General features: G+C 38.6%; 1 protein-coding gene across 1 annotated transcript; it reads right to left on the reverse strand.

Moving 5' to 3' along the window:
* Positions 1-286: 286 nt before the first annotated feature.
* Qng1 (Q-nucleotide N-glycosylase 1) lies at positions 287-9382 on the reverse strand. The gene is made up of 4 exons (XM_076843515.2): positions 8837-9382; positions 8078-8337; positions 4577-4772; positions 287-2086 (listed from the first exon to the last, which is right to left on the reverse strand). Exons 1-4 carry the CDS (start codon positions 9171-9173, stop codon positions 1854-1856), a joined length of 1026 nt encoding a protein of 341 aa, XP_076699630.1. The 5' UTR covers positions 9174-9382; the 3' UTR covers positions 287-1853.
* Between the last annotated feature and the right edge of the window lie 3846 nt (positions 9383-13228).

The following is a 13228-nucleotide window of genomic DNA, read 5'->3' on the forward strand; positions in this document are numbered from 1 at the left end:
CATTGAGTTCCTATGACTCTTTCTTCCTGCTTTGTGTGTGTGTGTGTGTGTGTGTGTGTGTGTGTATGTATGTGGCAATCTTTCTTGAATGTGATGAACTGTTTTCTAGAAACCCTCTAGTCCAGCATCACTAACCAAAACTAGATTATTTACCCATTACTGAAGCAATCACAGGCAAAGAAATAGGATTACCATGAACAAGAAATCATTCACACTATGCCAGATCTACCTCTGGAACTGGGCATGAGATCACCTTCTCTTGAGTCACAAAAGGAAGAGACAGACACCAAACTACTTATGTTTATTACACAATACTAGGAGGCCTCATTCACATTTACAGTGATTGTCATCTGTAAAGTGATTATGACAGATTTCCAGCAGATGGCAGTAAAGTGCTTAGGGAAAGGGCACATATTTCAGATTCACACAAAGTGAAAGCAATCCAACAAAAAATGGTCAGTCTCCCTTATCTGTGGTTTCTGCATCCATAGATTCAATCAACCACAAATCAAAAATATTTTGACCTGAACACTTTTTCTTATACTGTACTGTTTAGGGAATAATGATAACAACTACTTATATAACATTTATACTGTATTAGTTATCATAACTAATTTAGAGATGATTTAAAGTTTATGGGAAAATGTGCATAGCTTATATATAAATATTATCCATTTTGTGAGACCTTAAATTAGGGTCTTGGATTTTGATATGGTGGCAGAGAGTGCCCTGGAACCAATCTATCTTGGATATGAAGGAAAATGGAATTACTGTGGCTATTTCACAAAATCAAGATCTATTAGAAGGAAGGTGGTAGCAGAAATGGGAAATAAGTGCTTAGTAGGTACTTTGAGTTCTGCAACAGGGAAGTGATAACTTATTGTAAACCTTTTATATGTGTTAGTCAGGTGTGATGGCATATACCTGTAATCCCAACAATTTGGGAGGCTGAGGCAGGAAGATCACAGGTGTGAGGCCAGCCTCAGCAAATTAGTGAGACCCTGTCTCAAAATAAAAAATAAAAAGGCCTGGGGATATAGTCAGTGGTAAAATACCCCTGGGTTTAATCGCTAGTACAAAAAAAAAAAAAAAAAAAAAAAAAAAGGAGAGAAAAAATTACTACAAGTTGAAAAAAGCTATCATCAATTGAATGAAGAGAATATTATTACTAAAGATTAATCACACTATAAGGCATGATTACATTTTTAAAATCCAGAATTTAAAGAAAGTATTTAAGTTCCTCTATTATTTCTGTCAACCATATGTGCACAAAAGAGAAAATATTGTCAAAACTAAGCAGGCACAAAGCCAGGCGCAGTGATGCACACCTCTAACCTCCGTAGCTGGGGAGGCTAAGGCAGGAGGATCTCAAATTCAAAGCCAGCCTCAGCCACTTAGCAAGGGCTGGTTTCTGAAAAAAATAAAAAAGGGCTGAGGATGTGGCTCAGTGGGTAAGTGTTCCTTGGTTCAATCCTGGTACAAAAAAAAGTAAAATTTTTAATTTATCATTTATTTATGTATTTTGGTACTAAGGAACTGAACCTAGATGCACTCTACCACTAAGCTTCACCCCAGTCCTTTAAATTTTTTTTAATTTTATTTTGAGACAGAGTCTTGCTAAGAGGCTGAGGCTGGCCTTAAACTTGGGTCTGCCTGCCTCAGCTTCTCACATTGCTAGAATCACAAGTGTGTACCATCATGCCCAGATAAGGAAAAAAAAATTTAAGTGAGATGGGATAATCAATTTTCTTGTCTCCATAACCTTTACAACCTTCTCTTAACATCAAAACAAAATTGTACAAATAATTATATAATATAAAAATGCAGTTTTCTTTGGATCAGTTTGCTTAGGGTCAATAATATATGCACCGTGTACGATGAAATGGAATTCCTTTCATATCTTCCCTATGGTCACGGGCATAGTCCCATAAGTAAAAATCCAGAAGAACGGAATTGATCTCTCCATTAGGCTTTTCACCCTTTTTTTCAATAAGTTCCAGAAGACAATCCCGGATCAATTCAACACACCACAGGGAGCACCCTCTGATTTCCACCTCCTGCTTATCCCCATATGAAAGCATTTCTCCTGCAAGGGTTAAAAAAATGGAGAGAAAAAAATATTTTCTAAACTCAGACATTAGTGCAAAATTACAAATTTATATTTCACAAGGACTGGATGGCTTGTTTCGCTCAATATTCCCAGGACCTAGAATAGCAAGCACCTTACACATACTTGCTCCCTAAATAAACATTTGTTAATGAAGATGAAATAATTCTAAATTTAAAAATATGACAGCAAGCCGGGCTCAGTGGCACACGCCTGTAATCCCAGCAGCTTGGGAGGTTGAGGCAGGAGGATCCTGAGTTCAAAGCCAGCCGCAGCAAAAGTGAGGTGCTTAAGCAACTCGGTGAGACCCTGTCTCTAAATGAAATACAAAAGAGGGCTGGGGATATGGCTCAGTGGTTGAGTGCTCCTGAATTTAATTCCCGGTATCTATCTATCAATCAATCAATCAATCAATCAATAAAATAAAATATGACAGCAAAAAAAAAAAAAAGAGAGAGAACAGAAAAGAAAAAAGAAAGAATAAAAGGAAAGGATGAAAACAAGTCTGATTTTTTTTAGGGGTTGGGAATATAGCTCAGTTGGTAGAAAGCTTGCCTAGCATGCATGAAGCCCAGAGTTCCATCCCCAGCACCACAAATAATAATAAATCAACAACAAATAAAAAAATAAAAAATGATTATTTATTTATAATTATTGATTTATTAGTAACATAATTATTTATTAGTAACCACAAATAATAAATTAAATTGTTAATTATTTAATAATTTGATAATTATTAGATAATTCAACAATTATTGATTATATAAATAATTATAGATTACTAAATTAATAATTATTGGTGGTTATTATTAATTTATTGTTATTATTATTTTTAAAGGATTTAAAAGTGGGTTACCAGGGGAAAAAATACTATTTCAAATTTTGAAAGACTCTGTGGCCCCAATAAACAGGATCTTTCTCCCTTAGCTGGCTGAATACTGTCTTGGGGACATCATACGTGCATCAGGAAAAATGCAGGATACCAAAGTTGTTAACCTGAGCACAGAAAATGATCACTGTTGTTTGGATTCGAGATCCTTAAGTCAGCTCTGCCTTAATATGGAGCTACAATCTTACGTAAGACCCCCCGTCTATTCAGTACCTATCTCCAGGATATATCTAATTCTGAAGGGTGGGCATTGGCTGCCACTGAGAATATAGTACAGTTCAACAACTCAAATGCCTACAGGGATCAGACATTGTAAACTGCCTAAAGTACTGTTCAGGCCAAACAAAATACACCTACAGGCTATATTTGGCTTCTGGCCACCAATCTGCAACCTTGCACAGAGTTTTACAATACACACGAAGCCCTGTCATTCACCAAAATCTGGGGAGAGGCAAGGAAGATTCCTAAGAATCTTTAGAAGGAGGAAGGTCATGCCAACACCTTAATTTTAGATTGCTGGCCTCCAGAACATTTCTGTTATTCTGTTATTTAGTCTCCCAAAGCAGCAGGATTACAAATGTGCACCACCAAGCACGGCTTTATCAAAGAAATGTATTGTTTGTTTTAAAATAATTTTTACACAAACTTCTCAACACAATTTACCTATTTTATATACAATAATAGCCCCAGTCTTTTTTTTTTTTTTTTTTTTGGTACTGGGGATTGAATTCAGGGACACTCAATCATTGAGCCACATTCCCAGCCCTTTTTTTTTTTTTTTTTTTTTTTTTTAATTTAAATTCAGAGACAGGATCTGGCTAAGTTGGCCAGGCTAAGTTGCCCCCTTTTTGTCTCAGCCTCCCAAGTAGCTAAGATTTCAGACATGACTCACCATGTCTGGCTATGCCCCCAGTCTTGATATCAAAAATTATATCTGGGGATGGGGATATACCTCAGTTGATAGAGCACTTGCCTCGAATGTGCAAGGCCCTGGGTTCAATCCCCAGCACCACAAAAACAAAACAAAACAGCTACTTGGGAGACTGAGGATTGCAAGTTTGAGGCCAGTCTTGGCAACTTAGTGAGACCATGTCTCCAAAGGGGAAAAAAATATATCCAGTAATGTTGAATAAACAAGGGTAGAAAAGGGAGTCATTTGTGCAAGATAAAGATAAATCAGAGGGGATGATGTTACAGCCTTCTGACTCAAAATTCTGTAAATATTACCTATCTCTCATTCCACCCTTTATATTAATATGCAGTGTCCTCTTCAGCTAAATTAATGCTCCTCAAATATTACACCTATACTGTATATCTCCTTGTACCATAAATTTAGGTTTTATTTTATTAGGGTTTTGTAATGTTCTAATAACACAATTTTCAACAATATCCACACTTCATAGTATAAACAAGAAGAGCCATTTTTCCTATATTTCAATTGCCCTTACATTTTTCTTCACATATATTTTTAACAATAGTGCCTTTTTTTTTAAGTAGAGTTTTTTTTTTTTTTGTGAAAGAAACTAAACAGATTTAACAACAATGTATAGAATAACAAATAATGAGCTAAAGTTGCAAACCTTTAAGAAGCTTCTTCAGTAGTTCATTAGAGTATTTCAGGGCTCCAAGGTGAACAAGAATCTGAGGTAATCTATAGTCAGCAAACATAGTGATACTGGAGATATCCTTAAAGCAGCCATCTCCTTTTCCTTCTAACACACTCCATGTGTCTGCCACAAGGATTTGGGCTCGTTTATAAAAAGAAATTCTTTTCCCCTGATGAATGGAGAAGATATAAATGTTACCAGGGCATCTGAAAGCTTTATAAATGCTATTTTTTTAAATATTTATATTTTAGTTATAGGTGGACACATATCTTTATTTTATTTTTATGTGGTGCTGACCCAGTGCCTCATGCGTGCTAGGTGAGCACTCTACCTCTGAGCCAAAATCCCAGCTTTTATAAATGCTATTTTTAAAAAGACACATGTGCCAGGTGCCATGGTACATACCTGTAATCCCAGCAATTTGGGAGGCTAAAGCAGGAGGATCACAAGTTTGAGGTCAATCTCAGAAATTTAGTGAGGCCCTAAGCAACCCGAGTGACACCCCCATCTCAAAAAAAAAAAAAATAAATAATTTAAAATATAAAAAAGGCTATGAATGTAGCTGAATGATAAGGTGCTCCTAAGTTCAATCCCCAATATCAAAAAAAAAAAAAAAAAAAAGAAGAAGAAGAAGAAGCCGGGTATAGTGGAGCACACCTATAATCCCAGTGGCTTGGGAGGCTGAAGCAGGAGGATTTCGAGTTCAAAGCCAGCCTCAGCAATTTAGTGAGGCACTGAGCAATTCAATGCTTAGTGATACTTAAGAGATGCTGTCTCTAAATAAAATTACAAAATAGGGCTGGGGATGTGGCTCAGTGGTACCGAGTGCCCCTGAGTTCAATCCTCAGTACCCGCCCCCCAAAAAGAAAAAAGTTGTTTCTTCAAGAGCAGAATAGTCTTGCTTTTAGGATTTATAGAAAACAGGACAGGGATTGTGGCTCAGTGGTAGAGTGTTTAACTAGCATGCATGAGAAACTGGGTTCAAACCTCAGCACCACATAAAAATTAAAAAAAAAATAAAAGAATTTATAGAAAACAAAAGAATCTAACATAGTTATCTCTATTACTCAAAATTTGCTTCCTATTTCAAAGAACATAAAATATAAATTATGTAATCCGGTACTATTTAGTATTCTTTTTCAATAACATTACTTCATATGCATATTTTAGTGTCACTATAATTCAACTAGTTTCTTTTTTTTTTTAGTACTGGAAATTGACCCCAGTGTTACTTTACCACATTACATTCAAGGCCTTCTTATTTTTTTCAAGATGAGTTCTCACTAAGTTGCCCAAGCTGGCCTTAACTTGTGATCCTTCTGCCTGAGCCTCCTGAGTAATTCAGGTTACAGGCATGAACCACATCACCTGACCCCAACTAGTTATTATTTTTAACATCTAGACAGTAGTTTTTTGAAAAGTTTAAAACTTTAGTTTAAATATATATATATATATATATATATATATATATATATATATATATATATACACATACATACATATGTGTGTGTGTGTGTATCTGATTGCAACATAATTCATGTTAATTTTTTCTTATGGTGGAGGGGTACTTGGGATTGAACCCAGAGATGCTTTACCTCAGAGCCCAAAACCCTGATCCTTTTTATTTTTTATTCATTTGCTGGCTTGGAACTTGTGATCTTCCTGCCTCAGCCTCCTGATCACTGGTATTACAGGTGTGCACCACCATGCCCAGCAAGAATTCTTCAGTGTGTTTGTTGTTGTTACATTTGGGAAATTTTTCGTAAAACCTTATGAGCACTCATGAGAAATAGTTCGTGTGTCAATATTCATTTTAAAATGCATCTGCCTTGGGCTGGGGATGTGGCTCAAGCGGTAGCGCACTTGCCTGGCATGCGCAGGGCGCTGGGTTCGATCCTCAGCACCACATAAAAATAAAATAAAGATGTTGGGTCCACCGAAAACTAAAAAATAAAAATATTAAAAAATTCTCTCTTTAAAATAAATAAATAAATAAAATGCATCTGCCTTAAAATTAATGAACTTCTTGGTAAATGAAATAGAAACTCTACAAAAATAATTCACATGGGGCTGGGGCTGTACTCAGTGGTAAAGCACTTGCCTCACATGCGTGAGGCACTAGGTTCAATCCTCTGTATCATATAAAAATAAGTAAAGATACTGTATGTTCATCTACAGCTAAAAAAATATTTAAAAAAAAAATTCACCTTTCGCCACAAAACAAAAAAGACAACTTGCAAGTAAACAAACTACACAGTGCTCTCAATTCATTCCATCCTAAAGTCATGTTAATTTTTAATCCTGATCCTTGCTGTACTACAACCATGTTGATTTTGGAATACATGGATTACCAGCCACATGACTGGCAGATGGATTTCTTTTACATACTGTTCATCATAATTAGCCTCAATGATGGACCAAGGAACTTGATTCATGATTTCTGAAATGACATACTTTGAAGACAAAGATGAATTTCAAAGTAACCTTTGCATTATCAAAATAAAACAGAATGGAATTCAGCAGTGGCCTACAGACTCTGTTCTAGGAACTGCCTCTCTGTCCCATCCATTCCCAGCAGCAGTACTGAGCTGGTCATAATCTGTGCCAGTTCAGTTTTTGTCCAGGAGTTTTAGAATTGGCATGGAGAAAAAGTATCTCTCTCCTTCTTTCTGTCCAGTGGCCAAAGAAATAAGATGCAAATAATGCAAGGACATTAACCTTTAGTTGTTTCACTGCATGGAGAAAGTTAGTCTATAGATACATGGAGCTAACAGAGGCAAAGATGAGAGGCTGAATGCTGCTGGCATTTGAATCCCTAATCTGGTATGTTCCTATCCCAAACACCCATCTAAAGATTCTTGCTTAAGTTTTTTCTAGTTTTGTATGTGTGTGTGTGACCTGCAATTTAAAAAATCTTGGCTGGACATGGTGGTGTACACCTGTAATCCCAGTGGCTTGGCAGGAGCATCACAAGTTCAAGGCCAGCCTCTGCAATTTAATGAGGCCCTAAAAGATTTAGCAAGACCCTCTCTCAAAATAAAAAATAAAAAGGGCTGTGGCTCAGTGGTTAAGCATTCCTGGTGTTCAATCCCCAGCATTTAAAAAAAAAAAATTAACTTTTTGTACTATAAACAAATAATATTGTGAAAGCATACTGTATATGAAAAAGAAAATACATAGTATATATATACACTGAACTTTGCAAGAAATTGTTTGTTTGTTTGTTTTACTGGGGATTGAACCCAGGAACACTTTACCACTGAGCTACATCACCAGTCCTTTTTAAATTTTTTTTATTTGAGACAGGTTTCATTACCATCCTCCTGCCTCAGCCGCTCCAGTTGCTGTGATTTCAGGTGTTTACCACCACACCTGGTGTAAGCTTTTATTCTTAAAATGAATTCTGGAAGAAAAAGAATTAACACTGAGAGAACTATTAAGACAAAAACAAACAAACAAAAAAAAAAAACACACCTCAAACTGAGTCACATCTCTATATGAAGGAAAATTTTCAACGACCAGGTGCATTAACTTCTGTGCACTTTTTTCACTTTTTCTGACACAATTAATAAAAGAGCCTCCAAACTTCTCCAATAGAATTTTCCCGGTTTCATTGAGAATCCGATGCCTCTCTTCTATCAAAGGCATGGATACATCTGTGTCAGAACGAAATATATGCTGAACCTGATCCAGGGTCACTGTGGCATAGTAGGAGGCACTAGTTATTGGAATTCCTTTAGAGAGAAAATATTAAAAAAAAATCAGAGGAACAATGTCATGCTTTGAGAATTCAGCAGACCCTTGGTTTTATAACATGCAATTATGTAAAACCAAGTGCTGCAGAAATGCATTAGAAGTGCATAAAACAGCAATCAAAAGCAAAACCTTCATTTTCTACTACTTATTCCCCATTTCTAACTATTGCAATGTAACATCACATGCATTTTGACTACGTTTCATAATATCTGTCCCTTTGTTCTTCAGGTGTCACTAAAGTGGCATTCTTTTTCTTATGGTGAGATACTAAAAGCATGTTATTTTCCACTGAATATGCTTCTTCTCTTGCTTTTATATTAAGCAGAGAGACTAGCAAGGAAGAACTTCAAGATCGCCCTAACATATAATTCTAACACCCAACCCGCTCCTTGACACCCGCCCCTGAACCCCCCACCCCCGTCCCAGAGAACTAAAACCTCAAAGGCTGCCGGGTCCAACCGCGAGCAGGACACCAACCTTCGTCCAGGGCTCTGTTAACTGCGGCGCACAGGGACCAGTACCCACTGTAGGTCTTCCCCTTGTACGTTACCAGACACTTGTGCTCATCCCGCTCCGACCAAAAGGAGAAGTTGAGCGTGTCTACCACAAACACCCAGTTGACCGCGGCCTCATCGGCGGCCCTGGGGTTCAACTCGTGAAGAGTTTTCCACCCTTCCACGCGTAACTCCGGCCCCGAGGCCTTGGCAAGCAGCAGTTCGGCCACCCTCCGCACGCCTTCGCTATCAATGAACACATCCTGACTATTTTCTGCAATAAATCTAGCGGACTCCCTAGGAGTTAGGAGGCCGTCCATTCCGTCCCTCTCCTTTACTACTGGGAATGACGCTTTGGACTTCGGGTCTGCCAAACTCTTCCCCCTCTACAGAAGACAAAGTCCTGGGTCCCGCCCTCCCCGAGAGTGGCAAGGAGAACTGCGAGCAGACAAGTTGCAGGTTCCCTCCCCTAGCACTCTCAAGACAAGGAACCCTGGAAACCGTGAGGCCAGGCGCGGGGTAAAAGGCACAGGCACTTCCGGGAAAGTGGCCCCACTTTCTTTCGCTCGGGCGCGCGCCCAGGCCTCGCTTCCGGTTCTGAAGGTCCGGAAACCGTCTGGAAGGGTACGGCGCGCGCCGGCAGGGAGTCGCCCACCCTCGGACGTGAGGCTCCGCCATTTTGTGCCTCCTTCCACACCCGCTTTAGCCGGGTGGGACACGGACGCTGGGGTTCGCCGCCCTGTCGGGTAGCGTTTACTCCAACTGGTGTACCGCGTTGCTCTCACCCGGCTCCCGCCCCATTTTTTCCCCGCGGGTCAAAATCCGGGTGAGATGCCCTCGGCGCCACCCCGCATCTCGGTTCCTTGGCTGCGACAAGCATCGTGGCAGTCGACCTGACTTACCTGGACCCAGTCCCTCTCTCCCAGTCCCTAGGCAGGGGGCTCCCTTCTTTTACTGAATTCCTGGCCTATTTGGAGGCCTAATAAACATTTAGGATTAGTTGGAAGGCTTGGGAAAAAAGATGAGGACACAAATGTATTAAATTGTTAACGTTTTATGCCTGTGCTTAATTACTAAATCTCAATCTCGTCGGGGTAATGACAGAGCGGCTGTAGTGATCCCCGTTTTTCCAATGAAGCTGGATGGTCTAGGTAATCAATCAGCCGCCATCCCAGCAATGATTATGGCTGAGACTCAACGCTTGATTAATCAGTCTTCCCAAGTAAAGGGCATTATATGAGTCCATTACCAATACCATTCTAGTAATAACTATCGATGGCCCTACTGAGGAGACATAGGGCTGGGGATATAGCTCAGTTGGTAGAGTGCTTGCCTTGCATGCACAAGACCCTGGGTTCATCCCCAGCACCACCCAAAAAAAGTTTACTGAGGAGACATTAATAAATGAAAAAAGTATTACTTTTGAACCTTATTAGCTGGGCCCGTTGTTGCACACCTGTAATCTCAGCTTCTCGGGAGACTGAGACAAGAGGATTGCAAACTCAAGCAGAGCCTCAGAAATTTAGCAAGACCCTGTCTCAAAATAAAAAAAGGGCTGAGGATGTAGCTCTGGTACAAGGCCCCTGGATTAAATCTCCATGTAAGGAAAAAAAAGAAAAGAAAAACATCAATAGCAGCAAAACAAAACCTCTTCATTAACAGATATAGGAGTCAATTTAATGATGATCCAAATTAACCTGGTGATTAACCTGGTGATTAACCCGGCTCAGCCCTTTTTTGGTTTTGAGATAGGGTCTCATTAAATTATCCAGGCTGGCCTCGATTTTTGTGATTCTCCTTCCTTCTCGACCTACCACATTAGCTGAGATTATTGGTGTGTGCCACAGCACTGGATTGAAGTAATCCTCTAAGTAATCTCTAAACTTGCATTTTAAAGTTAACAAAGAAGTATGATTCTGTGTTTCTATCACATTTTCCCCCTCCTAAATAGTATCCAAATTAGATTATTACAGTCATCAAGAGAACCATCATTGGGCTGGGAGTGTAGCACAGTGGTAGAGTGCTTGCCTAGCATGTGTGAGGCACTGGGTTCAATCCTCAGCACCACATAAAAATAAAATAAAGGTCCATCAATAACTAAAAAACAATTTTGAAAAAAGAGAACCATCATTCTCAGGAGCTAAATTAAATGTCAAGCTCTTGGCAACAATTGTTGCTATATCTTCAGTTTTCTGTAATGAATAGGCTATGGCAGGTAACTAAAGAAATAGAGGGTTTAGAAGGTATTGTTGAGGAAAAGTTGTAAAGGTTGGTTAGAGGTGAGGCACAGTGGCACACGCCTAAAATCCCAGCAGTTAGGGAGGCTGAGGCAGGAGGATCTCAAGTTCAAAGCCAGACGCAGCAGTTTAGTGAGGCTCTAAGCAATTCAGTAAGACCCTGTCTCTAGATAAAATACAAAAAATGGCTGGGGATGTGGCTCAGTAGTTAAGTGCCTCTTGGTTCAATCCCCAGTACCAAAAAAAAAAAAAAAAAAAAAAGTTTGCTAGAGCTATGGATGGACAATAGACACTGCTAGAGGAGAAAGTGTAGTTTCTCTTATATGTAGATGGAGTTATGCAGAAAAGTAACATTATAGGACACAACTAATTTCAACTAATTTGCTTCCCTTGTGTTACCTTTTTATCACTCTGATCAAAATACCCTCCCTATAAGAACAACTTAAAGGAGAAAAAGTGTATTTTGGCTCATGGTTTCAGAAGTTCTGACCATGAATTTCTGACTATAGTGGGCCTGAGTTGATTCTTCTGGGCCCAAGGTGAGGGAGAACAGCATGGTGGAGGATGTGACAGAGGATTGCTACTCCATTCATGGCAGCCAGGAAGAAAAGAGGGGAAAAAGGGAGAGAAAGGGTGCAGGGAGGGAGAATCAGAGAGAAAGAAATATACTAAACAAAAAATCATTTGAACAGTTATGAAAAGTTCACAGGGTGGAAGAAAGGGCAGGACAACCAGACTCAAAAACAGAAACCAAGCAGTTTTAGACTATTGAAAACAGTAACTGCTTGAAGTTCTTTTATAGTGCTGCTGAAAAATACTATAATTATTACAACTTGCTTGCATCATTCTGCCAAGATTGGAGAAAGAGACTGATTGATCAAACCTATGTCTTTACCTTTTGGGTAGTAGAGGCCCTTTAAGGACTAGGATTGCTCTCTCTCTCATGCAACAGGAAAAGAAAAATTCCACAGAAAAACGTGTGAGAAACCGATGCTATATTTTTAATAAAATTATAATTCATCCCTTTGGCATTCAAACAGTTTTTGCTCTCATACATATACTTTCAAAAAACGTCCTGCCTAGGGGTGGGAGGGAAAGGGAAGGGGAAAGGGATTAGCAAGGATGGTGGAATATGATGGTCATCATTATACAAAGTACATGTATGAAGACTTGAATTGGTGTCAACATACCTTATATACAAACAGAGATATGAAAAACTGTGGTATATATATATGTATTAAGAATTGTAATGAAAAAAAGTATATATATATATATATATATATATATATATATATATATATAAAATGGCATAAATTGACGTAAATGTTCATGCTTAGATACGAAAAATTATGCTGTATATGTATAATAAGGATTGTAATGTATTCCACTGTTGTCATGTATTTAAAAAAAAAAAGTCCTACCTAATATAACACAATTATTCCATTTATTTATTTATTCATACATACATACTGGGGATTGAACCCAGCCAGGTACACCCTTCCACTATGCTACAGCCCAAAGCCCCCCCTTTAAATTTTTTTTTTTTTTTTTTTTTTTTTTTTTTTAGTTATAGAAGGACACAATATCTTTCTTTATTTATGTTAATATGGTGCTGAGGATTGAACCCAGTGCCTCACATGTGTGAGGCAAATGCTGTCTCTGATCCACAAACCCAGCCCCACAGCCCCAAGCCCTTTTTACTTTTTATTCTGAGATAGTCTTGCTAAATTTCCTTGAACTTGACATCCTCCAGTCCTCATGCCTGACCCTCCTGAGTTTCTTGAATTATGGTCATGGACCACCAAGTCCAATTCTGAAAGAATTTTGAAAGGTTTTGGTGACTATAACTTTTATTTCCCTCACACTTAATAAATTTGGGAATTTGGAGATGAATATGAATTTGAAGGACCAGGGGAAAAATGGAGGATAAACTATTGGGTGAGAAGATGGGAAATTCTCATGGATTCTAGACAAAAAGTGAGGTAGGGGTTAGAGAAGTTTGAAGTCATAAGGTGGTGGCATACTAATATATAATCCTGTTGATGGTGTCTGTTATTCGGTTTGCAAAGAGGGGAACCCATCTCCATGAAACATTGGCATTTTTAATTTATTTTGGTACCAGGTATCGAACCCAGGGT

This window comes from Callospermophilus lateralis, chromosome 2, assembly GCF_048772815.1.
Source record: "Callospermophilus lateralis isolate mCalLat2 chromosome 2, mCalLat2.hap1, whole genome shotgun sequence".
In the NCBI taxonomy this organism is placed as follows: Eukaryota; Metazoa; Chordata; class Mammalia; order Rodentia; family Sciuridae; genus Callospermophilus; species Callospermophilus lateralis.